The 25,555-nt window shown below is 35.9% G+C and overlaps 1 protein-coding gene across 6 annotated transcripts in view; it reads right to left on the reverse strand.

The window, feature by feature from the left end:
• TBC1D32 (TBC1 domain family member 32) overlaps positions 1-25,555 on the reverse strand; it is an 80,397-nt gene that overhangs the window by 28,279 nt on the left and 26,563 nt on the right. For all 6 annotated transcript variants that reach the window (XR_006169842.1, XM_042824191.1, XM_042824182.1 and 3 more), the window contains 8 exons: positions 24,058-24,196; positions 23,288-23,375; positions 21,672-21,790; positions 20,390-20,506; positions 14,948-15,036; positions 6,031-6,153; positions 4,134-4,242; positions 3,233-3,326 (listed from right to left, as the gene is read on the reverse strand). Coding sequence is in view for 5 of the 6 variants with exons in the window: in XM_042824191.1 (XP_042680125.1) it covers positions 3,233-3,326; positions 4,134-4,242; positions 6,031-6,153; positions 14,948-15,036; positions 20,390-20,506; positions 21,672-21,790; positions 23,288-23,375; positions 24,058-24,196 (878 nt within the window). In the remaining variant the exon portion in view is untranslated. The remainder of the gene's footprint in view (positions 1-3,232; positions 3,327-4,133; positions 4,243-6,030; positions 6,154-14,947; positions 15,037-20,389; positions 20,507-21,671; positions 21,791-23,287; positions 23,376-24,057; positions 24,197-25,555) is intronic.

A 25,555-nucleotide genomic window follows, 5' to 3' on the forward strand; every position in this document is an offset into this window, starting at 1 on the left:
ATTCCCAGAGTAACTGAGAGTGCTATGGGTTCTCTTGTCAACTTGAGAACAAAAAAAAGTTTTTATAATAATAAAAGGTAAATGCATATGAACTCACTCCAACTATGAGCAATCCCTGTTCTGTGGGATCATGCAGTTCCTATCACTTTGAAAAGATCACAGTCTGGGCTATTCTCCTCTGCTCTGTTTCTATGTCTTGGAAAAAACAGAGCTAAACACCACCAACCACTGTAGAATTGATTTCTGTCTTAAAAGGTGACTTATTAAAGACTCAAAAAGCGTTTGAGCCAATCTATTGCTCTTTACAAATCCTTTCATTACTTTCATATGTGCATAGCGTTTCAGTATTCAGTTTTCAAACACAACTTAATTGTTTCTACAATAGAAATACTATTTCAAATGATCTTATTATTTTAAGCTGATTAAAGTATTTTCAAAAGATTTACTATAATGCATATAGAGTAAGCTGGTCTAAAGCCCTTAATGATATATAATCAGTAAACTGTTTTCCTCTTACTAAATTTATTAAAACAACATATACTATTTCAAAAAAGCTGATTATAGCAATTTAATTATTAACATTACTACCTCTTCCAAATTAACTAACATGAAATTTCTTTTTTTATCCTCAACTACATTCTCAGTTATTATCTTTCCAAATAACGTTCACTGATGCTTCAAAGTTTATGTGAATATGAAAAATTAATGCAAAGAAGGACTGACTCCTAGAGTATCATCAATAGGATTTTTAGTTATTTTTCTCTCCTTTTCCACCATTTCTGTAACAGATTAAGGTTAAAGAAAATCTCAGAACTGCAGAACAACACTCTTCTACAAGTTACACAAGTTTTCACTTCCTGAAGGACTGTAGTAATTTAGTTTGGATCAGAAACTACAAGTTGAGACTTAAGCAATCAAGTCATCAAACAGACCAAGACAAAATTTTGATTCCACTAATGGAAATAAAACTACACAAAAATGCCTCAATGATTTCAAGAAAGTAGGCTTTCAAGACCATGACATAACCATCTCTGCTGCTTCCTGCTGGCTTCTTAATTTGACCCATATTTTTCTTTGCAGTTTGTCTCCATATGATAGGTAAGACCTTCCTTTTCAGATGACAGTGAGCTATTAAATAGGTTTGACAATAACAAGAAATCATTGAGAGAAGCGTATGCAATTTAATTCATATCCTGAAGCTCATGTTTTTCCTTACACGCAGTTGGTTATATTTTCACATACCATCCATCTGTTTGTGCTTGCACTAGTAGCTTTGTGCAGCTTTGTCAAAAAATAAACTTATTTACCAGTTCACGAAGCTGTTGAACCTACAGTGTACTACTGCACATGAAATCTGAACCATCACACTATAACTTTCCGTAAGATCATACTGATTATGTTCCCTATAAGAAGTTGCTTATTAATTCTTGACATTTTTCTTCAGCTAGCTTATGTGCCTAAAGCAGGCAAAGAAAATTCATAAGTGCTTTAGAAAACCTAAGAAATGTCACAATCCCTTTCTTATTTAATTGTAGGCATGACAAAACTGTTTTTCTGAAACAAAGCATCTCAAAAAGATGAAAAAAGAAGCTTGTAAGAAGGACAAGCCACAAAAGTGCAGGCAATGAAGATTCTTGTGTTAACTTAGAAAGGATAACAAGAAAGGATAACAGGCAAGCTATTAAAGCTGTTTTTTTGACAGAGGACAGTGCAGGGAAAGAGAAAGAAAAAGTCTGCTGAAAACAAATCTGATTAAAAAAAACAAACGCTGCAGCATGCTTCTACTCAAGCCAGAGTATAAAGCAATGGCAGAATTCAGAAAACAATAGCTGGGATAGAATAACAAAAGACTTTAGGAATATAATTACAGACTATCTCTGGTAGCAATTCTGGACTGTAGCTCAGGAAGAGAGAAGACAATGAATGGTGAAAAATACTAAGCAGTGACTGTGCCATTGCAGGAAAATTACAGACACTACTCTCCAGTCACTCTTATCACCAACTCTCTCAAGTGCAGAACTAGAAGAGAAGATAAACAGATCTGTGCTAACAGAAGCGTGACTTTTACAGTATAATACAGTTCTAAAATGTTTAACTTTTAATAACCTACAGCAGTTAATGTTACAAGTAAAAAATCCATTATTTTTAATAGTTGTATTCTGAATAACAAATAACTACACTACTCTACTACTTATATGAAGCCAGGAGTTGGACTCACGATCCTTGTGGGTCCCTTCCAACTTGGAATATTCTGTAATTCTATTATTTCAGTATATATTCACACATCACACCTCAAACAATTTGTAGCTCTGCTCTAGGATCCCTCCAATGTATCCATTTTCCGAAGACTGCAGTACCCACAACTCACTAGCTTAAACTGACAGTTACCTTCTGTCTTGCATTACTGAAGTAAAGAAGTTTTCTTTATTTCATAACAGTATGGTCTTTTCTCTTGTCAGAGAAGTGAATTAGAGTCTATTCTTTATAAGTTTTGTCAACACTTTTATTCTTCCAGATATTTATAAATACATGTTGTAGACTACTGTTAATGTAGAATTTCTACCTCTTCTGAAAATCAGCATCTGCTGAGGAAATTTAAAAATAAGTTCTAATAATTACATTTCAAGGATATAATGGACATGAACAAATATAAAGATTTATTTACTGTAACTCATTCAGCATGTTCTTCTGCATTGTCTATGCAAATTAAAATTTTTAAATGGATTCTCTGTATAAATTAAATTGCTTTGCCTAGATAGTTCTTCAAAGGATTCTTCAGTCTGCCCACATTCTAAATTGATGTTCAATGTGGAAATCGACTATCCTAAACGCTGTCTATTTCACACACCACCAAGTTTTGTAAACACAGGGATCTGAATCAAGGAAACAGTGTACAAAAAAATTGTATCTTAACCATAATGTCTTGCTTCAGTTACTAGAGAAATGATATAAATATATCTCATGAGTCACCCACCTGAGTTGAGCCAAAAGGTTAATCTTGAGGTTTGCATAGGAATTAGATTTCTAAACAGAGCTTTGCAGATTGACAGTTGCACAAAGATAGACACAAAAAAAACAACCAAACTGGGTTATTTAGCTACAAATGCAGCCAACAATAAAAAATCCTTAGATATTCATGAGATTATAATCTAAGGGGAAGAAAAAAACCACAAAAATAAATTGACAGATATGCCTGTTCCACATCCACAGTATTTGCATGCTTTGTATGTACCTTGTTTGAAATCAGCTTTCCTAGGAACTTCTGCAAGATAGCACTTTGGCAAAGGGAATGATGAAAACATTGGCCACGGATATGGATCACTGCCCTAGAAAGAGGACAAAAAAGTAAATTAAGACAGGAGATGAATTAATAGCATTTTCTCAATTACTACATGTCAGGTTCCCAGAACTACTGATTATGCCACAAAATTATGCTTGATACTACAGTGCAAGATAAAATATTTCATAACTAGAAGTTAAAGGACACAAAATCCATAAAGCATTTGAGCTAGAAGTTGTTCTGGTGCATATCACTGACAGTTTTGATGCTATGATGCTTTCTTCAACCAAAAAGGAAATAGCCATTCGCAAAAAAACACTGCATTTCAATTTTATACACTGATCTAGCTGGCTTTCCTGTGCTGACAGTAATTTGCTTTTTGTCTTTATGAGAGTGACAGCCAGTTAGAAGCAGAACATTTAAAGAAAGTGCTTAACAAACACTGTACTGTTAGAACATCGATGAAAGCTCAAGGTATTAGATTCTACAGATGAAAAACCAAGAATAGAAAAAACATCACATAAAAGGATTGTAAAAAAAGAGGCAATGAAGAAAATACAGGAATATAAAAGCAAGAAATAGACAAATTGCATTCAATTTTATAGTGAAAAAAAACCACTAAAATAAAGCAACACAAAAATTTCATCTGAATGTGGCAAATCCCAAACACATGCAAACTAAATACCTAGACAGTAACAACAACATATTTCTTTTTCCATGACAGTGGTAGACATTTATAAAGCTAAAGGTGGACTGCTACTTCTTAATAATAAATAATTTCCACATGCTGATACCAACAAAATGTTCAATCGATGAGAGTTAGAGAAATAAAAATTGTTCAAACTATTCTAACCTTATCTAGAGCTCTTGAAGGCAAAATTCTTTCCTGTGGTCCTCCAATAAGATTTATTCTGACAAGAACATGGTTTCTCTCAACTGATAGACTATCAACAATAAAATCTCTGGAAAACAAAGCAACACACAGAAATAACTGAAATAAAATTAGAACCAATTTATCAGTGACATCTTGGCAACTAGGAGACAAAAAAAAGAGCACAAAACTTCACAAATTTTATTACATCCATGTGCTCAGTAACTAGGACAGAAAGAGTTAATAGAATGTCAAGATCTGTTTGTTATTTGGCCAACCAGCAAATTTCTGCCTTAACAAATAAGTAGTTAATTAGAATTTAGGAACACACAGCTTGTTGTCTGAAGTCACTGTGCAGCCCAGGATGCTAAAATTTTTAAAAGGAATAAAAATCCATTTTTATACACCAAGTTTCTTACAAAATAGTATGAGCTATTTTTAAAAGAAATAATAGGTTTCTTCTTCAAATAGCAATAATGTCATTTATCTGTTGAGATTTACCTCACACCGTTTGATCCAAGTTCTGCATGGTCCCATATGGCAAACGGTAAGAGTTTAGTTCTTAATGTTCAAATGTTAACAGAAAGGACAAAGTGTCAAGGACTAAATGACTATCAGCTTCAGACCACCAAATAAGCTTTTATTACTTAAAGATGCATCGAACATTATTATTTACATGACAGCAACAGAAAGACGCTGCAGTTGGAGAGATGACTAAGTTTTAAATACAAAAAAAAATCAAAGTACTGGTGCCTTCAGTACATCACAGAATCACAGAGTGGCCAGGATTGGAAGGGACCTCGAGGATCATGAATCTCCAACCCCCTGCCACAGACAGGGCCACCAACCTCCCCATTTAATACTAGACCAGGCCCCATCCAATCTGGCCTTAACATCTAACACCTCCAGGGATGGGGCATCCACAACCTCTCTGGGCAGCCTGTTCCAGCACCTCACCACTCTCTCTGTAAAGAACTTCCCCTGACATCCAACCTAAACCCTCCCCCCCTCAACTTAAAATCATTTCCCCTTGTCCTGCTGTTATCTACCCTTCCAAGGAGTTGATTCCCCTCCTGTTTGTAGGCTCCCTTTAGGTACTGAAAGGCTGAAATGAGCCCAGCTCCCTCAGCCTGTCTCCATAGAAGAGGTACTCCAGTCCCCTGATCATCTTTGCAGCCCTTATCTGGACCCACTCCAACAGCTCTTCTTGTGTTGGGGGCTCCAGACCTGAACAGTACTCCAGATGGGGCCTTACAAGAGCAGAGTAGAGGGGGACAATCACCTCCCTGTCCCTGCTGGCCACCCCTCTTCTGATGGAGCCCAGGATACCATTTGCTTTCCAAGCTGCAAGGGCACACTGCTGGCTCGTGTTAAGTTTTTCATCCATCAAGACCCCCAGGTCCTTCTCTGCAGGGCTGCTCTCAAGGACCAGTGTGTATAGATGCCTGGGATTCCTCCAGCCCAAATATAAAACCTTGCACTTTGCTGTGTAGAACCTCATTAGGTTCACTCGGGCCCACCTTAATGCCCCACCTACACTTTATACCCACCTACATGAACATGAATAACATTATATACATAAAAAGAATAACAAAATTATTTTAAAATGTGTGTTTACATTCACACACACACAAAAAGAAATAAGATTGATGCAAACAAAATACTTTCGCATTTACATTTTTGAGTTGGAAGTAAGAAACAGAACAAGTCTGCTGCATCTTTTGTTAATTTGAGACTGATGACAAGCGTGCACATAAGAAAAAACAGATTAGATGACAACTTCATTGAGAGCATCTGTATATTTAAAGCCACTACATTACTCATATATTCTGAGGAGAAAAGTCTGACAAAAGTAGCATTTACATTGGTCAGTTCTCACCCTGGTCCTTCCAAAGCTTCCGTGACATTTTCTTCCTGAGCAGTGAGTAAAACTTGTGACACTTTATACTGAGTCTCCAAGAGCAAAAGGGTATTAAGCTCACAGCATAGCACATTTAACAACCTGCAGAAGGACACATCAAAATGATAGCATATCAGTCAGAATACCATTAATGCAGGATAAGACAAAGGTGAACATGCTTATGAGATCTCAACATGGGAGAAAGGGAGGGAAGTTTCAGGATCTGAAAAACACTCAGACAGAACTGGCTTAGAAATGCTCTTCTATATCCTTTTAAACCACTCAAGTGTCACAACCTTGAGCAAAAAGGGAATAGTTCCTAGCAGATTCTTCATTGGTCAGCTCAGTATGATTTTGAATTTATACCACAGAACGTTTTATTCAGTCTGTGTCCTTTCTATGCGACATGAAGAAATTATTCTATAATAGGCTGGTAAGGTAATTTAAAAATCAGGTTATTCTGGGCAGCATGAGGATTGGAGAGAGACAAGATAGAAATACATCTTTCCTTCAGAAAATACGCTCATAAGCACTTCATCACTGTATGACCACATTTAACAGCAGTTCAAAAACAATAAAATATTTAACATCCAACTAACACAGCAAATCTGATGTTTTCCATATTTCTGAAAATCTCAAAAGAACAGTTAATAATCACAGTAGTACATTACATACAAGTTATATATTTAACTTCAGAGCAAGTTAACAGTGAAACTAATCCATCACACTTCATATGAATCGGACGTAGGTCAATTCAATTCCTTGTCTTTTTCTTTATATTAATCTGTTCATCATTAACACAGAAACAGACTAATTTCACCGAAGGCTTCCTGTTCATGCGAAACGATACAAACAAGCATTCTTGCTGCTATTCTTCTATATCTTTATTACAATCTTAGAACACATAATAAATTATCATCAGTATTATTGTTTGCCTTTATGTAAGACTTTATATGAACTGTGTCTTGTTTGAAATTTGTAGTCTATTAGTCAATGCTTGTTTCTTCCATGAAATTCGCAAAATACTTCTACAGACAACGGCAAAAATTCACAGACCATTCTATGGATGATTTAAAACCCACAAATTCACAGTTGTGATCAAGGGATAGCCAATATAATATAAATTTCCTGGATGGAGATCAGTGAAGAGTGATGCCTGCAGAGATCAGTGCTAGGAATAATGCTCTTTAATAGCTACATCAACGACATTGACAGTGAGGTCAAGTGCACTCTCAGCAAGTTTGCGGATGACACAAGCTGTGCGGTGAGATCGACAGACCCAAGGGACTAGATGCCATCCAGAGGGACCCAGACAGGTTTGAGCACAGGACCCAGGAGAACTCATCAGATTCAATAAATCAAAGTATACACGGTCTTGCATCTCAGTCGAGACATCTGCTACCAATACAAGCTAGGGGATGAAAGGACTGAGCATGGTCCTTTCAAATGGACATGTAGTTGGGAAACTGGATATGAGCCAGCAATGTGCCCTGCCAACAGTGTCCTGGGCTGCATCAAAAGAAACATGGCCAGCAGGTTGAAGGAGGTGATCCTGCCCCTCTATTGTGTGCTGATGAGGCCTCAGCTAGAGTACTGTATCTAGATGCCAAGTCCTCAGCACAAGAGAGACACATACCAGTTGGAATGCATCCCGAGGAGGTCCACAAAAATGATCCAAGAAATGAAGCATTTCTCCTACGAGGACAGACTGGAAGAGCTGGAGAAGAGAAGGCTTTGAGATGACCTGACAGGGGCCCTTCCATAACTTATTGGGAGCTACAGAAAAGAATGGGACAGACTCTTTAGCAGGGTCTGTGATGACAGGACAAAGACAAATGGTTTCAAGCTTAAAAAGGGTAGATTTAACTTGGATGTAAGGAAAAAGGTTTTTACAGTGAGGATAGTGAAGCACTGGAATTGCTCAGACGTGGTGGACACCCCACCTCTGGAGACTTACAAGTCCAGGTTGGACTAGGCTCTGAGCACTCTGATCCTGCTGTGAATGTCCCCATTCATTGCAGGAAAGTTGGTCTAGATGACCTTTTCATGGTCCCTTCCAGCTCTAAGGATTCTATGATTCTATAATAGTACATATTTTTTCTTGCTGCTGCTGCTTTTTTTCATACCGGTTCAAGCCTTTTCAAGTTCTATTTATTTTATGTTAACTATTCCTGACATTGATTCATTTTCAGTATTTCTCTAGATCACCCAAGAAGAAATGACTTATCAGCTGCATGTTTTTTTTTTCGTTACTATATAGAACAATAATCCACCAGAAGTGTACCAAAATCACGACCATGAAACTGGACCTTTTCTTCCATTAAGTAGGATAATTTTAAGTGGTAAAGAACCTGTTTGAGGTTTCCAGCAGCTAAAAGCCACACGGAGAAGACTGATAGCTAAAGATGCTTAGAGCATCTCCAATACACAAGGCAAAGCAGAAAAACAAAGCAGATCACAGGTAAACAGAATTCGGCAGAAGAGAAAGTGGCAAAATACGAAAGAGCCGAACATAAACAGCCCCTGCTAGGACATTCAAATGACATTATAAAGGTTTAGGCCATCTAACAAGGATACTGACTAAGAAGGCTGTGATTGTTCAGTCTGCAGAAGAGACGGCTCTGTGGGGATCTTATCAACATTTATAATAGAGCTGGCTGAAGAGTACAGAGATGATGGGATGGGGAGAGAAGCAGAAAAGTAGAAGTGAGAAAACACATGGGTCAAGATGGGCAGCTTAGTAAGTAAAGAAAAGATGGGAAAAAACACAAGTGGTTGAAAGGTAGTGACACAACGCTTCCCACAAGCAGTTCAGTGCTCTGCCATCCTCTAAGCAACAGCTACCTGCAAGACCAAATCCCACCACACCTAAGTTTTCATTGCCAGGTATGCTATTATATGGTATATCCTTTTGGCCAATAAGCACCAGCTCTTGCATATCTCAGACTACTTGCTGGGAAGTAAGAAAAAGAGAAAGTCCTGCTCCTGAGCAGTGCTTGCACAGTGTGAGCCAAAGCACTGGTGTGTTATCAATGTTGTTTTAGCCACAAATAAAAACAAGTTACCTTCATCTCAGCCAGACCGAGTGTATAGTTCCAGCAGTAAAAAACAAAATGCTATGCTATGAGCAGAAGTAATACATCCACCACAGGGAAAAAAGAAATAAGGCACATCCAAAGTAAACTATACCATTATCTCAGTAATTTGTTTGTTCAGGCACTGCACAACTGTTGACCAAACCTCAAATGCGTACATCTGTGCTGTCCATAAGGCATTTTTAGTGATGTGACCCCGAATTGGAGGGCTAGGCTAGTCTTCAGGAACAGGTTTTTTCTTGGCCTGCAACTGTCTGCTATAAATACAGGCATGGATGATTCAGCTTAGTGTAAATACACAGAGTGCTTTGTAGAGAGCTCAGTTATGGGACAAGTTATGGTCTATGCTTCTCCCTCAGGAACCAATATTAAAAACATGAGAGCAATAATGAAGACGGGGACCTCCTAGGATAATTCCCTTCTTCATACATGAATATGGATACCACCAGAGAAGCTCAAATCAAAATTTTCCTGAAATAATTCCAGTGTTGTCATCATGGGGGATAACCTCAAAACACTTCACATCAAAGCCTATATTATACATTTGATTTATTCTTTATTACGCTTTGAGTAACTGCCTGAGCTCCAGTGAGAACACTAATCCAAAAAGCAAGTTACAATTACTATCGTGAGTTCCAGATCAGTAGAAAAGTCTATAAAAAACAGAAACTGAAAGGCACCTAGTTAGTTTTAAAGCGTTAACAGGCACGTGGAAGCTCCAACCATGTAAAGCTTTTCAAACTGCCTTTGCAGATTGAACAAAAGTTGATAATAATGAGAGAACATGCCTCCACACATCATCTTTCTAAACAACCAAAGGTTATAATTGTCATACTGAAAGCAAAGCCACAACATAATATCATACAGTGTACTGGGAGTTAAAGAGTTAATGCTGCAGTTCCATGGATAGTCAGTATTTCCAGTTTCTTGGTCTGAAAAGAGAAGAATCAACTACAACTCCTAGAAAACTTCATTTTTCCATTTCCATTTTCCATTTGGAAGGAAAGACAAAACTGACGGGGAGTCACAAGACTTTCTTCCTTGCACTGTGGCTGTTCTACCTACAGCACTGCCACAAGGACTTCAGTTTCAGAAACTCTCACTTTCTCATTTCATTTGATTGATTAGTTTCAATTCTAATCATATTGTATTCTATTGTGTTATCTCACATTCCACCACTATATTTAGTAAATCAAGTTCCTTAGCTTGTTGTCACCATTATCCTCAGTCCAGTCCTATCTCCCGACCTTTTCCCTTCTCCCTCACTTCCCAGGGCCATGGGTCCATGGGTCCCTTTGCCTCCTTGTCACAGAAGTAGGCCAAACCAGGCTGAACTGTGACACAAGCCTAACAAATATATTAATATATAAACTAAACAAATACACAATTATATAAAAATTATATAATGTGAAAGCAGACAATCCTGTTGCAGCTCCATTTCATTAGTAATGCGGACTCCGTCCTCTTTTAAATTTGGATTATTAAACAGGAGTCACTGATTTGCAGGCCATGTGAACTTTGCAGTTATCACTGCTGCGGAAGTCTTTTCCCTTACATCCAGTATGCACACTTAGCAGTAAGATGCTGCTTTCCTTTACCTTTTCCTTTGGATAAAATAGTAGAAAATGGCTCACTAGTTCATTGAATCAGTTCTCGTGTAACAGAGAAAAGGTTGATAGAAAATAACTGGAAGATTATTTAGGCCTTCACACAGAATACGACTCTGGTAGAATTAAAGCAAGAAAGAAATACTTCCAAGACACAATTCCTTCTTGCTATTACCATATTCTTGCCTCTCCTCAAGAGGAAGAACTCAATGGACATCCTACCAATATCCGAAAATCTGTTGCAAGAGTCAACGTCCCAGCCATATCATTCAAATGTTAGTGATCAGAAGATTTTAGAGAAATTACATAACACTGTTCATTGGCTCTAGCAGTACATTTAAAGGAAAGAAATGTGGAAGACGAGAGTTACAAAAAGGAAGGTGGAAAGCAAACATGCAACTAGCAAAAGAAAGCAATGCTTTCTAAATGGGAAATATAATTTGTTTAAAGAAAAGTTACATAGAGAGACTGGTATAAAATAAAAAGACTTGCTTCAATTTATAATGAATAAGATCTTGAAGAACTACTCAAGAATATTTCAAAAACCTCCTGCTAATCATAATGCTTTTTAATAAATAGAAAAAGGACCAATCTAAACAGCATGGCAACCTGAGGAAAAAAAAAATGATTATGATTCGTATCTTCCATCATTATAAAGCATGACAATTAACACTCCTTCAATTAAAATCACATGCTTTTAATTAACAGTACACATAACGTAAGTACAAGTAAAGTGAACAAATTATTTCATATACCACAGCTTCCTTCAACATTAAAATGCAATTATATTTTAGAGAGTGAAAAGAATGAAGTGGTGCTTACTACATCTATTTCCTAAAAGCCCTATGCTATCTCATGCCTAAAAAATCATATATTTATTCATCTCTCAGTTTTGACTAATTTTAAAGCAAAATTTAAGAGACTGGTTGACTTTCATGCCAATACAGAATAAGCCATTAACATTCTCTTTCATAAATCTTTTCCTTTCTTGTTTTGTGGGATAACAGAAAGACAAAGGGCTGCACCAAGCGTAATGCCTCCTATTATACAATGTTGGCCACAAACATTACAGGTGGATGCTGGTGGTATGGCAGTAGAGGCTGAACCTTCACGCCAATGATAGCATTCTATTTTGTTGCAGTGTGACAGAGGGCAGCAGAGGGGCTGCCTGACAAAATGGCATCTGATGTGGCAGTGTGTATGAAGCAAATGTGTGTCACTGAATCCCGCCATCGTATCAACTGACACCCCACAACTTGCTGAATGCTTATGGAGATCAGAGAGTGAAATGCTAGCACAGTGAGGTGGTGGGTGGTGCATTTCAGCAGTGCTGACAGAGACAGTGGTCCGCCTCCACTGGTGCAGATTTTTATGAGCACGGTATTTGGGACTTTGTTTATAGCTGGCAAAACTGCATGGTTAAAATCGTGGCAACTATACTGAAAACAGTGTTTTGTAGCTGAGAATTTTCTTTATCAAATAGTGTTACTTTTTTCTTTTTATCTGCTGTAGTTTCCATGGAAATAAAACAGGCATTACTTTTGGAGATACCTAACTAACTATAATGCTTCTTTTTTAATATCCTGAAGTAGTTCAGCAAGTGAAAAATTAGTATTATAAGAAAAAATTAGCTACATTATGAAACAAGAAGTATTTATTACACAAAACTGAAACTAATAGTCCAACACCCCTTTCCTACCTGCAGTAAGTTCTGCAGATCCACAACCTGAAGCTTACATTGATGAACATGTGACTTAAGACTAATGTTTACAGTTGTCTCTAATTCTACATACTTTTAGAAGAATTATACAGAGTACTATATAAATACTCCTTTTTCAGACTTACATGGGCCTAAACCAAATATTTTCATGGCTGTTTAAATTATTATTTTATAAAATACACTGCTTTCAGAAGTCTCTAATACTAAGCAAGCACATTCTGTCTTTAAAATTAAACAGCTGCAATTTGTTTAAAGAAAAGCATTTGACTCTGAGTTTTCTGTGCACTTTCCTTTAGAAATCCAAACTGTTGAACAGAGTACTGTCATTGTTGTTTAATACCTGCTATTGTGAGGTATGTCAGTGAACAAGTGCAGCACTATCTACAAATATTATTCTATTTCTGAATGTATGTGCAAAAGATATGATTTCATAATATCAAGGAGTTCTACTGAATTATAGCCAAAAACAGGAGATAGTGGGGGGAAAAAAAAAAAAAAAAAAAAAAAAACATTTTTAAGGAACAGTATGTCAGTACACGTCATAAACATGCTCCCTGAAAGAAAATTTTTGCAAAGCTGTCTGTGAGCTCATTCAGATCCCCTCCCACGGCCCACAGCCTATGCTTACTCTCAGTAACACTGTTTCTCTGTCTTCTTTCTACACAAGTCAACAGTGACTGGACAACTTTGAACTTATTTTGAAGTGTACACACTTTTTAGAGATTGGATGGTTGGTAATGCAAGGTAAAAATTTGTTATTTTGCCATGCTTTAATCCAATTAACAATACAGCATCTTTCCAAAATCCATAGATTCAGAGACACAGTTTTCTACGTCTGACATCATGGGTCTACGTAACAAAATAGTCCGCATTACTCTCAGAGCAGCCTTCACACATTAAAATGTATTACTTAGATTACTGCTGTGAATTCCCTTTTCTATTACTTGTGCTTTTATGTCAATTTCAGTTCAGAGTATTGTACACTTGGATTCCACTGCTCCATCACCAAATGGTAGGATTCATGTCACTCACCCATAGCATCACAGAATAACCTAAGTTGGAAGTGACCCGCTAGGATCACCAAGTCCAACTCCTGGCTCCACACAGACTACCCAATATTCAAATGCTACACCTGAGAGCATCAGCCAAAAGCTTTTTGAAATCCAGCAGCCTGAGGTCACAATCACAAATGGCAAATACCAGATTAATGCAGAATTTGTGTATTATACCAATAGGGAACTTTTAATAACTACATCATGGCAGGTTGAATTCTCTTTGTGCAGGCAGCTGAATTTTCATAATAGAAGGACTGCATGTGCTAACTGTCTATTATATGGGGAAAAAATTATATAGTGAGTGCCACACACTCATGGAAAGCCATTAGATCATTAGAAATGCACATTACATTTTTTATGCATAGACGTATATTAGAATCTCTAGATTTGTATCTTCCTTTCTTTTACAAGAAAAACATTAAAGGGCCAAAAAGGGAAAAGGGCTTTTGAACAAAAAGAACAAAAAACCCAACACTGGAATCTGGCAGTTTAGCTTTCAATATGAACTGAAAAGAGGAATATCTGACCTTCTCTGAATTCTTACCTGTTTTTTTCCTTTGCTTGTGTTCATTACCATAGTGTCCTCTAAGGCTCAGCTTATCTGTTTAACAACATGGCTTATTTCAAGTGATAACAGATGAATTTATTATGTTTTTTGTATGTGTCATTATGGATAGTTCTGTTACTTCACATGATAGAAGCCATGTTAAAAATGCCGTAAGCATTAAACACAACTTCACTGCATGATCTATGTATTTCTTATAGCATAGGAGTCAACTGCTTACACATTCATACAATTCATACACAATTCATATATTTATCTTTGGAAAAAAGAAAAAAAAACCTCAACAAATGCTGAACCTGTAATTTGTATATTAAAACATTACATACCATTTAAAATATGTTCTCACTATAGTGCTCACACTTTCTAAGATAAAGTGTTCTTTCAGGTTCTTAAAATATTTACCATTTAATAGTAATTTTCTCAAAATAAGTTTTGCTGAAATTGGTAGTATAAAATACTTTGCTTATTTTAATACTTCAGTATGGGCTTTTTTGGTTGTTTTTTTGTTTGTTTGTTTGTTTGTTTTTTGTTTGTTTTTTAAAGCATAATGGATGTAACATTTCTTTTTTAACAGCTACACAAAATAACATTCATTTTCTATTATTGCTTACCATATTACAATATAACCATTTACAGGTAGTAAGATTAAAGTCATTGATATTTTCATTTTGCAGAACATTTTTCATTCAATCTTCTTACATTAAAAAAAAAAAAAAAGAGCAGATACAGGGGTGGAATTTCACCTTCACGAATAATAAAGCAAAACAATACTATCTTCTCAGAATCAATATGTTCAAGCATGGTATGTACTATTTCATTAATGTAACCAGTGAATAAAAAAATAAGCATCTTACCGTAGACCAAAGACATGCGATTGTTCATAATTGAATAAGGAATGAATTTTTGCTTCCGAGTTCAAAATTATAATTCTGTCAATGATATTCTGCCAAAGAAAGACAAATTAAAAAAAAAAAAAAAAAAAAAACCCCTCCATTTTTCAAAAAGATAACAGTTCCAGAGGAATGTTTACTATAAAACTAAACATATTTTAACTTATATCTCCAGTAAGAAGTGCTTTCCCTCAAAAAAATAAAGAAAAAAAAAAAATCAGGGATAAGATGAAACCATACACAAGGTTAGGAAAAAAAATAACTTTATAATTAGTTAAAAAAAAAAATCATTAAGCATACAAATACATCCTAGCATATCGGTATATCCTCTTATTTAGTATTAATTCATAAGACAAATATTAAACTGTTGTTGGGTATATTAATGTCTAAAATGCGTATACATCTAATTTAATGAAAAGGCATCAAGTCTTTTAGTAAAACACATCTGCTAACACTGTTTAGTATTGTACGTTCCAAAACACTGTCATTTCTTTTTCAGTGACCAGAGTTCAACATCATTCATGATTAGGCTTTGAAGTTGAGATTTATGCCTTTTATCCTATGGCATCTAACGTAATAGACAATGATCTATGGCTGCTTCCTACTTCTTCCACAAATTCAACTTAATTCTCAATCTCTCTGTTTTACTGCGTATCTAAACTGCTTCTGAAGAAGTAACTTCATTATAATAATAAGAAATACATTAAAAAACTCACTGATGTTATCTTTTCAGAGGCATATAATATGCTAAGAAGAAAAAACTGAAAACCCTTTTTGCACTTTGTTTAATGTGAATTAAATCTCAACTTTTATTTTACCCTGTTTAAAAAATACGGTTTCAGAGACAGCAGAGGGAGTTACTACTCAACTGGTTAGATCAATGAATCATTTCAATATCAAATTAAAGAAAAGATGCGTGCTTTCTAAAAGTAGCTAGAGTTCTGTATTTCAAAACTGAGAAAATTAAATATACCAAGTCAAATTCCCAGTACTAGAAAAAAAAAAAAAACTAAAACTTGTTTCAGTTAACTGTCTTATTACAAAACAATCATATAATCTTATTTTAAATAATAATGAAATTATATTTGCCCTACTAGTTTTTGTTTTTTTTTTTTTTTTTGCGGGGCGGGGGAGGCAGAAAGCTATGAACAACAGATGATTTCTATACAACAGGTTCACAATACAAGTCACAACAAAACAATTTGACTTAGGCTTCAAAGCTGTTCATAAAATTGATAGTGCAAGTGATTATTTGTTTACATTTTAAAGATTTTCATACATTTCATAGAATCACAGAATCATTTGAGTTGGAAGGGACCCTTAAAAGTCATCTAAGTCCAACTCCACTGCAATGAAAAGGGACATCTACAGCTGGATCAGGTTGCTGAGACCCTACTTTCTTTCACCCGCTGGCCACGCTTCTTTTGATGCAGTCCAGGATATGGTTGGATTTCTGCACTGTGACAGCACATTCCTGGCTTATGTCCAGTTGCTAGCAGTACCCCTAAGTTTTTTTCAGCAGGGCTGTGCTCAATGCTTTTCAATAGCAGGAATTGCTGCAACACAGTGCACAGTGCTCCTAGATTTATTGAACCTCATAAGGTTCTCCTTGGCTCACTACTCAAGCCTGTCTAGGTCCCTCCGGATGGTATCCAGTCCCACAGGTGCGTCAATCACATCACACAGCTTGGTGCCATTCACAAACTTGTTGATGGTGCACTCAATTCCACCACTCTCTGGATACAATTTTGCAACCAGTTCCTTATTCATTGAATAGTCCACCTATCAAATCCACATCTTTCCAATCTGGACAGTGGGATGATACTGGGAACCATGTCAAAGATCTTACCAAGGTTCAGATAGATGAAAACAGTAGTTCTTCCCTTGTCCACTGACACAGTTACAACATTACAGAAGGCCAATGAGTTGGTGAGGCAGAAGCTGCCCTTCTAAAGTCATGCCGATTGTCTTGTATCACCTCCCTGTATTCTGTGTGTCTTAGCATAGCAAATGCTTAATGCCAAAGCGTCTATCTGGCAACAAAGCTCCTCCTCTCACACTTACATTAAAAACAGCAACCCGCAAAGGAGAAGTGTGAGAACAGAGAGATGAGAAGTCTCTAAGGACTGGAAAAAAGGAAACATTACTCCCAATATCAAGAAAGGGGGGAAGGAGGACCCAGGGAACTACAGCCCAGTAAGTCTCACTTACGTGCCTGGGAAGATCATGGAACAGATCCTCCTAGAAGCCATGTTAAGGTACATGAGGGATGATCAGGTGATCCGAGTTAGCCAGCATGGCTTTATCAAGGGAAGATCATGCCTTCAATGATGGAGTGATGACATCACTGGACAATGGGGAAGCAATCAATGTCATCTGCCTGCATTTGTGCAAGGCCTTTGACATAGTCTCCCCCATATCCTTATCTCTAAATTGGAGAGAGATGGATTTGAGGGGCGAACAATTTGCTGAATAAGGAATTGGCTGGAAGGCAGTAGACAGAGGGCTGTGGTGAATGGCTCTACATCCAACTGGAGACCAATGATAAGCAGTGTCCCCCAAGGGTCTGTATTGGGATCAGTGTTCTTCAACATCTTCATCAATGATGGGCTTGAGCGTACCCTCAGCAAGTTTGCCAATGACATTAAGCTGAGCGGTTGACACAATAGAAGGAAGGGATGCCATCCAAAGGGACCTCAACACACTTGTGATGTGGGCCCTTGTGAACCTAATGAGGTTAAACATAGTGAAGTGCAAGGTTTTACACTTGGATTGGACTTATCCTACATACGTATACAGACTGGGAGAAGAACTCCATGAGAGTAGCCCTGTGGAGAAAAACCTGAGGATCCTGGTAGGTGAAAAAATGAATATAACTAAGCAGTGTGCTCTTGTGGCTTTGAGGGCCAATGGTACCCTGGGCTCCATCAGAAGAGAGATGGCCAGCAGGGACAGGAAGTCATTGTCCCTTTCTACTCTGCCCTTGTGAGGCCCCACTGCATCCAGGTCTGGGGCCCCCAGATGTGGAGCTGTTGGAGAGGATCTAGAAAAGATATAAGATGATCAAAGGGCTGAACCATCTCTCCTGTATAGACAGGTTGAGGGAGCTGGGCTTGTTCAGCCTGAAGAGATCTAATTGCAGCCTTTCAGTATTTAAAAAGGGATTATAAAAGAAGAGAGGAATCAACATTTTACTTGGATAGATAGAGACAGGACAAGGGGAAATGGTTTTAAACTCAAGGAGGGAAGCTTTAGGTTGGATATCAGGAGGAAGTTCTTTACAGAGAGAGTGGTGAGGTGGTGGAACAGGCTGCCCAGAGAAGCTGTGGGAGCTCTGTCCCTGGAGTTGCCCAAGAGCAGGTTGAACGGGGCCCTGGGCAACCTGATCTAGTATCACACCTATAGGTTGGTGGCTCTGCACGTGGCAGGGGGATTGGAATTTGACAATCCTTGGGGTCTCTTCCAACTTAAACCATACTATGATTCCACGACTATTTAGAAAGCACACCATATCCCGTATTGGAAGCAAGAGAGAATAAGGTTTAACACAAACTCCACTCAAAAAACATGCAGATTAATCTGCCCTTCTCAACTACAACCTGAATATTACAAATCAATATCTAAAGTAGGTGACTCCTCAAACATTACATCTTATATTTCAATGATTATGGAGAATCTTAAAAGTTCATCTGGAGGGTATTTTCCAAGCTATATTCCCTTTGATGTGTTGAAATTCTCAAATGTACAGTGGAGACAGGCAGAAGGACCCTGATTCAGCTGTTTCATTTTTTAAAATATTTTAATATGGTAAACTTAGTTTTAGGAAAAAAAAAAAAAAAAAAAAAAAAAAATCAAACAAAATGATATTTATTAGAAAACAACAACACATATGTCATATCTATTTTCCTAAAGGCATAAAATCAAAAGCTTTTATTATTAAACAGCTAAAAGTAGTAAAAGCCCAACTGGCAATCTGTTCAGTCAATGATGTAAGTAGTTAGACAATAATACAAAGGATGATAAAATGCTTACATACATAAGGAAATAAAGAGCATATAAAGGTGATCAAGTTCTGCATAATATGTAACATTTATGCTGAACTATATTAGAAGTTAGATGCTGTGGTGATGTGACATAATTAAAAGACATATTGTCTTTTATATTATATTAAATATTAGATATTAAATGTATTAAATATATATGTACTAAATGTATTAGATGAACATCCCCCTTTAACCGTCTGGTTCTCTTGTGTTAACTATACAAGCTTAGGATTTTAAACTTAGACTTACACACTCTTGCAAATTACTTAAATGAGACAAGCCGCATTCAAAATATCTGAATTTGTTCAGGAAATTTCAAAAATTGTATCAGTATTGCTATTACTACAAACATTTAGAATTTGATGAAATTAGATGAAGTTCCTCAAAACCAAAAAGAAACAAACAAAAAAATAACAAAAACATTACTTAAGATCTACCTCGGTATGAAAATTCTTAGGTATTTACCACCTGCTGCACACATCTGCTCTGGTGCCTTACATTACCCTAAGATTGAGCAGTGTATATGCCAATAATGAGTGGATTAAAAAAATGAAATGCTTTACCCCATTTGCTCCTCAAATCACAGTGTTACCAATAAATAAATAAATAAATAAATAATCTATTAAAATTACTTCCAAACATAACACAATTATGATATACATTGTCTAAATAACAACTTAAGCTATCACCAATCCAGAGCTTACAATATGCAAACATTAAATTGCAACAGCGATTCAAAGTGGGAGCTCATTTAGCAAAGATCTAATTTCAACTGCCACTCAAGGTCACAGATTAAATTTGCCTATGCTTCACAGAAGGGAAGAATAAATGGATTGTGACTGATGAGTGAAGTAACACAAAATAATTCCACGGTGATACGATTTTTCTTAAGACTGAAATACACCTTAATCAGTAATTTTCTAATTATGCACACTTCTGTATGAATAATCTGTACTTTTAAGAAAGCTTGAGGTGTTTGTACTTTTTTTTTTTTGTCGAGTCCACAGCATGATAAAGCATTATTATAGAAAAAAACAAATATCAACATTTTCCAGCATTTTCTAGCAAGTAACTGTATATGTATACTGAAATACTTATGTATGTCACCTCATTCCATGGAAAAACACATCCTTGTGCAAGCAAGAAAGATCTTTAAACTGGGCATAAAATACAATCTTTAGCATTTCAAAATAAAAACTTTGTTTAATATGATATGTGCATATACTGCCCTCATGCTGTATATATTACAAAATGCAGAAAATTTTGAAGTTTTTCAGTAAGGAGAAGGAATAATTTATATAACTTTATAATTTATTATTACAGTAACAAAATACACTTCTTTTCATAATAAAAGTATACTTACAATAATGTCTGTGGGTACTTCACGGTGTGAATACACTGGTTTATTTGGTATATCCTGTTTACTCAGTAGCTCAAAAACTGCAGGGTAAGTGAGCAAGTTTATCAGACATAGAAAAGACTGGAGAAAGAAACAAAAGTGAAAAAAGTGACTGTTAGTCAGGTAAGCATAAACAAATATGTTAGAAAGTATTTAAGTTCATCTTTTTTTTGTAGATAAATTGACATAATCAGAGCTCACAAAATCAACTGCAAAAGTGTATACACAATCTAAAAGAGCAGAAGTCTCTGGGGAATGTCTATAAATTATCACATTTTACAAGTGGATGGCTTACTGAAAGTTGAACTCTTTTCCAATGGAACAAATGAGATATACAATCACAAAATGCCTCCTGTCCAGCTTTTCATCCATCAGAACCCTAGGTCCCTTTCCACATGGCTGCTCTCAATGAGTTCTTCTCCCATTCTGTACTTGTATCTCAGATTGCCTCAACACAAGTGCAACATCTTGCACTTGGACTTGCTGAACTTCAATAGAATCTCCTGTGCCCACTTTTTAAGCACATCTAGGTCCCTTTGGATGGTATCCCTCCCTTCTTCTGTGTCACCTGTAACCCTCAGCTTGGTGTCATCAGTAAACTTTCTAAGAGTACACTTAATTCCACTTTCTGTGTCATTTACGAAGATGTTGAAGAGCACTGGTCCCAAGATGGACCCCTGGAGGACACCACTTCTGACTGGCCTTCACCTGGACATAGAGCTGCTGACAACAACCCCCTGGCTATGATCATGCAAGCATTTTTTTTTTATCCACCTAATAGCCCAACCTTCAAATCCATGTTTTTCCAATTTTGTGATAAAGAAGTGGTGTGGGCCCATGTCAGAAGTCTTTTACAAGTCCAGGTAGACAGTGATAATTCTGGAAATAACTTTAGAATTATTTTGAAAATTGTAATACTTGCATTATGATGCAATTATAAAATTTTGAGACACAGCATACTCTAAAACACACTGTTCTCTCTGATCTTACTACAGTAACTGGAGATTTGAACTGACAGCCAGAATTTTAACATTCTCATTTCTGTCATTCTTGTCATTATTACATCATCTTTAAATGGTTCTTTAGCATTATGACCTGCCATGCCACAGAAGAATTTTTGCAATCGGTAATTATTTGACTAACATATTAGACCAATTTTGCCTCACACACCAAAAAGTAGGTATAGTTACAATAAAAAAAGCTATCATAGATAGCCAATCAAGATGATTATTAATAAAGTTCTCACCTTCTGACAGCTTTGGTCAATAGGGTCAACTGGAGTAGATTTGGGTTGAGTTATCCTCACATCATCTTTTCCACACTCCAAAAGAGCCCACAGTTTGGCTATAAATGTCTTTATAAATCCTAAAATAAATATTTGTTCCAGCCATGAGAATAGTAAGAATACAAAAAAAAAAAAAAAAAAAAAAATTCATATAAAAAACTTTTACACCAAAATTCTAACCCAGATTCTCAAAATTTTCTACATTTCTACATTCATTAAAATTTCTCAAGACAGACTACCAGAGGATTCCTCTTTCCCTTCTAGTCTCAATCCTTTGGTTAAGCTACCTTTCTACAGCAGTCTGCTTATATTCAATTTAAAACCTACAGCAGCAGTTTGAAAAGAACACTTTACTAGAGGATGATATTTATATAAATTGTGTTTTCACGTAAATAAGCTTCTGATGTTCCTGAACAAGTTACTGCAGATTGAGGCTTATCTTGCATTGACTCTGTAGTTTTATTGGTGACTTACTGTAAATCTGTACTTACTAACATGTTATTGATGAGTTATAGTATGAAAATGGCAGAACATAAAGTTCATGACTGAAACGCTACTGGCTGAATTTAAAATGTTCAATGTGCTTTAAAAAAAAAAAAAAAAAAAAAAAAAGAAAGAGGAGAAATAGTCACTTATCTTTAAAATCTCCAAGTGTAAGTTACAAACATGAAGTCTGTAAGTATAAACTTTATAGACATTACCCAGCCTGCTCTTAGCATTGAAAATCAATGCAGATTATCCTTGGCCAACCATTTTTCTTTGATGCCGAAGGCCATAAGAAGCAAGCTGGCTAAGAACCTTAATCAGGACAGATGGAGTTACTCAAGTAGATCTGCTCCCTGCTTTCTGAAAGATCCCAGAGGCATAACGAATAACTAACAATCAGCTTCATGAATTGGTAGAATTTCCCTGCCTCTGTAACAGTATTTCAGCCAAGCTTTACTTTATTGATAAGAATCTAGTCAACACAATGACAAACTAATTGACAACAGTTGATTTCTCTAAGCACAATTCTGAAGGAATTTTCTGGTATGGGTTGACACATAAGAAAAAGCATCAGTTCAAAAAAAAGACTCATTTCCATCTCACCCTTGTGCAAGAGTGTCAGTGACACTCCAGTATACAGCATTTAGTTCAGTTTCTCACTCTGAGCTGTCAGTAGCCCTGGAAAATTGCATACAAATTACAGGAACCAACACTTCATAATTCTGATCTGCAGATCAGTAAGTAGTATTTGCAAATTATTAAGTTTTTTTTTTTTTTTTCAGCAGTCTTCAACGTCATCATGCACAAACATGAAACTTCTAGAAATCCAAACCAACGAAATAAAGATTTTATGTAATGTATGGAAAAAAAAGAAAAATTGGCATCAAGATAAATGCATTACTTAAATGCCTGAAAGAATAAATTTCCTTCTAGAAAATTAATTAATTAACAGGCATAGCCTTTACTAATACCGCATAATTATTTCACACAGTCATCATTTTTAGCATCTTTCTCATCTTTTCTTTTTTTCCCCCCCAATATGCTTGATTACAGCATCTAGCTACTCATAATAACATCTTTCCTAAAATTACCTGAACTCTGTAGAGCTACTACAGCTGTTGGTGTTGTCGCCATTTGTGCAACAATCACTCCATTATCAAATTCTTCATGTTCATTTGCCTGTTAGAAACAACACAACCTGAGTACGTCAGAGGGCGTACAATTCAAACAATCTCTTCAACTATTGATTTTTCCTGCACTTGTTTACAGAATTTAATCCACTGTATCATCAGACTTGAACAGTTCACATATCCTCTACAGTCTTGCCAGGGTCAGATTCCAAACCAAACATCTTTATCAAGTAAATAATCATATAAAAATTTAAATGAAAAATACAATGGCTAAGAGGTGCAACATCAACAAATAAAAGCTTTAGTATTATTATGTTCTTTGCACATATTAAATTGGATGCATGTGACATTCTACTTTTTCCCAAAAAAATGCACATCTGATCTCTGGTTACACATTAGAATTTCAAGTGCTGCATAGCATATTTAGATTTTAACACCACCTATCTACATGGTCTAGAAAAAAAAAGAGAAAACTTCAAAGAATAAAAAAACTCTACAGAAAAGAGTCAGGAAAAATAAATAACAAATGCCTGGCATTTTAAGATTATTAGCATCCAACAGAATTAAATGTATGGGACACTACATCAAACTTGAAGACCTACAATTTAAAATTTAAATTACAATTTAAATTACAAAATGATTTCTCAACTTATTTTATTATGTTCTTTCTTCTTCATGTTATTGTCATCATTAAAAGAATAAAACCACTGTACCTGCCCTATAACTCTTACCTGGTGTTTTTTTGATAAACTGTTGAACATAAAGCTCACACAGTCGCTCATGGCCCCAGTACTATGAAGCAAAAATAGTCCCTTAGGTGTGGCTGAAAAATTTAGCAGGGCATCTAGCAAAGTCTCTTCCCATAACACACTGTAAGAGGAGGAAAGTAATAATTAAAAAAAGAAATTAAATCTAGTTTAAAAACAAACAATTTAAAAATCAAAAGCTTTCTCATTTAAACAGCAACAAAAAAATACATTTAGGAAAGTTATATGCAACACTATTACTTTGTGCAAACATCCAAACTTATCCTGACAGAAGGATTAGCTTAGACAATAAGGAAGGAGTACAGAATAGACAAAATAATGCAATCATGAACCCAAAAGACCTGTATCATCTTTACATGCTGTTATGATCTTTTATCTAACCCTGGATAAGCCTTTTAAGGCATTACTGTAGCAGTTACACATAGGCAGTGTTGGTACAGAATTTGCCACTGATGTAAAAACACTGTAAGGAACTAATAAAAACTTGCATTCTAGGTCCTTCTAGAAATTAGTACAGAATTATAAAAATAAGGCTCTGTATTTTTAATAGCTTCTTGTACTAAGAGCAGTAAATGAAAAACATTTTCTACAAACGTGACAGGAATAACAGCCATTACAAGAAGCAAATATGATATCTTCTGAGCTACAAACAGTCTGTACCCCAAAAACAAAAGTGAATCAATTCTGTGTCCTTTGGCAAAGTACAATAGCTGCAAGCATCACCAGAATCATATGATTCTCTTTCACTGAAAGCACTTGCTTACAGGATTCTCACTTCTAGTTCTCATTTCTCACTTTTGATTCCTATCACTAACAGAAGCAAGCAGCTGTTTCCATAGCACTCAGCCATTACCCCAAAATCTAAACACTTCCCCTAATGCCTGCCAGGTCATGTTCAGTAGCAAAAATTTCACCTAGAAATATATCAGCTTGACTTACTCCATAAAGAAATGAAAAATCTAGATGACAGAATGAAATTACAACTTACGCCGAAGGTACTGATCAGTGATAGTCTCTTCACTTACAGCTCTACATCTCTGAATTTCTTTTTATCGCTAGTTTTGAATTGCTATAAACAGTTTGCAAGCCACCATTAGACTATTAACTGTTAAGGAATATTTGCAAATTATGTATGAAATCTATTGTAAACTATAAACAAGAAAATCTGCTTGATTAACCTGATAATCTGCTTAATCTTCTCTCTCAGACTCACAAATGTCTGTATGTTTTCAAATGATAAATGTACAAATATCTATAAGGTACATTATATTTCAGTACAAAAGCAAGGACATCAATCTTAACACATACTTGACTTTGAGCAAGAATTTAGGCCATCTTGCTACACAGTATTTTGACAGCACAGATACCATTCAGAAGAAGAGTTTTAAATTAACACTATGTCAAAGCCATTAGATAAATTCTGACTGCTATTTTGTTTTATGCTTTCTAATTCACATTTTCC

This window comes from Centrocercus urophasianus, unplaced genomic scaffold, assembly GCF_019232065.1.
Source record: "Centrocercus urophasianus isolate 14NV4802_14NV808 unplaced genomic scaffold, USGS_Curo_1.0 seq_10, whole genome shotgun sequence".
NCBI lineage: Eukaryota > Metazoa > Chordata > Aves > Galliformes > Phasianidae > Centrocercus > Centrocercus urophasianus.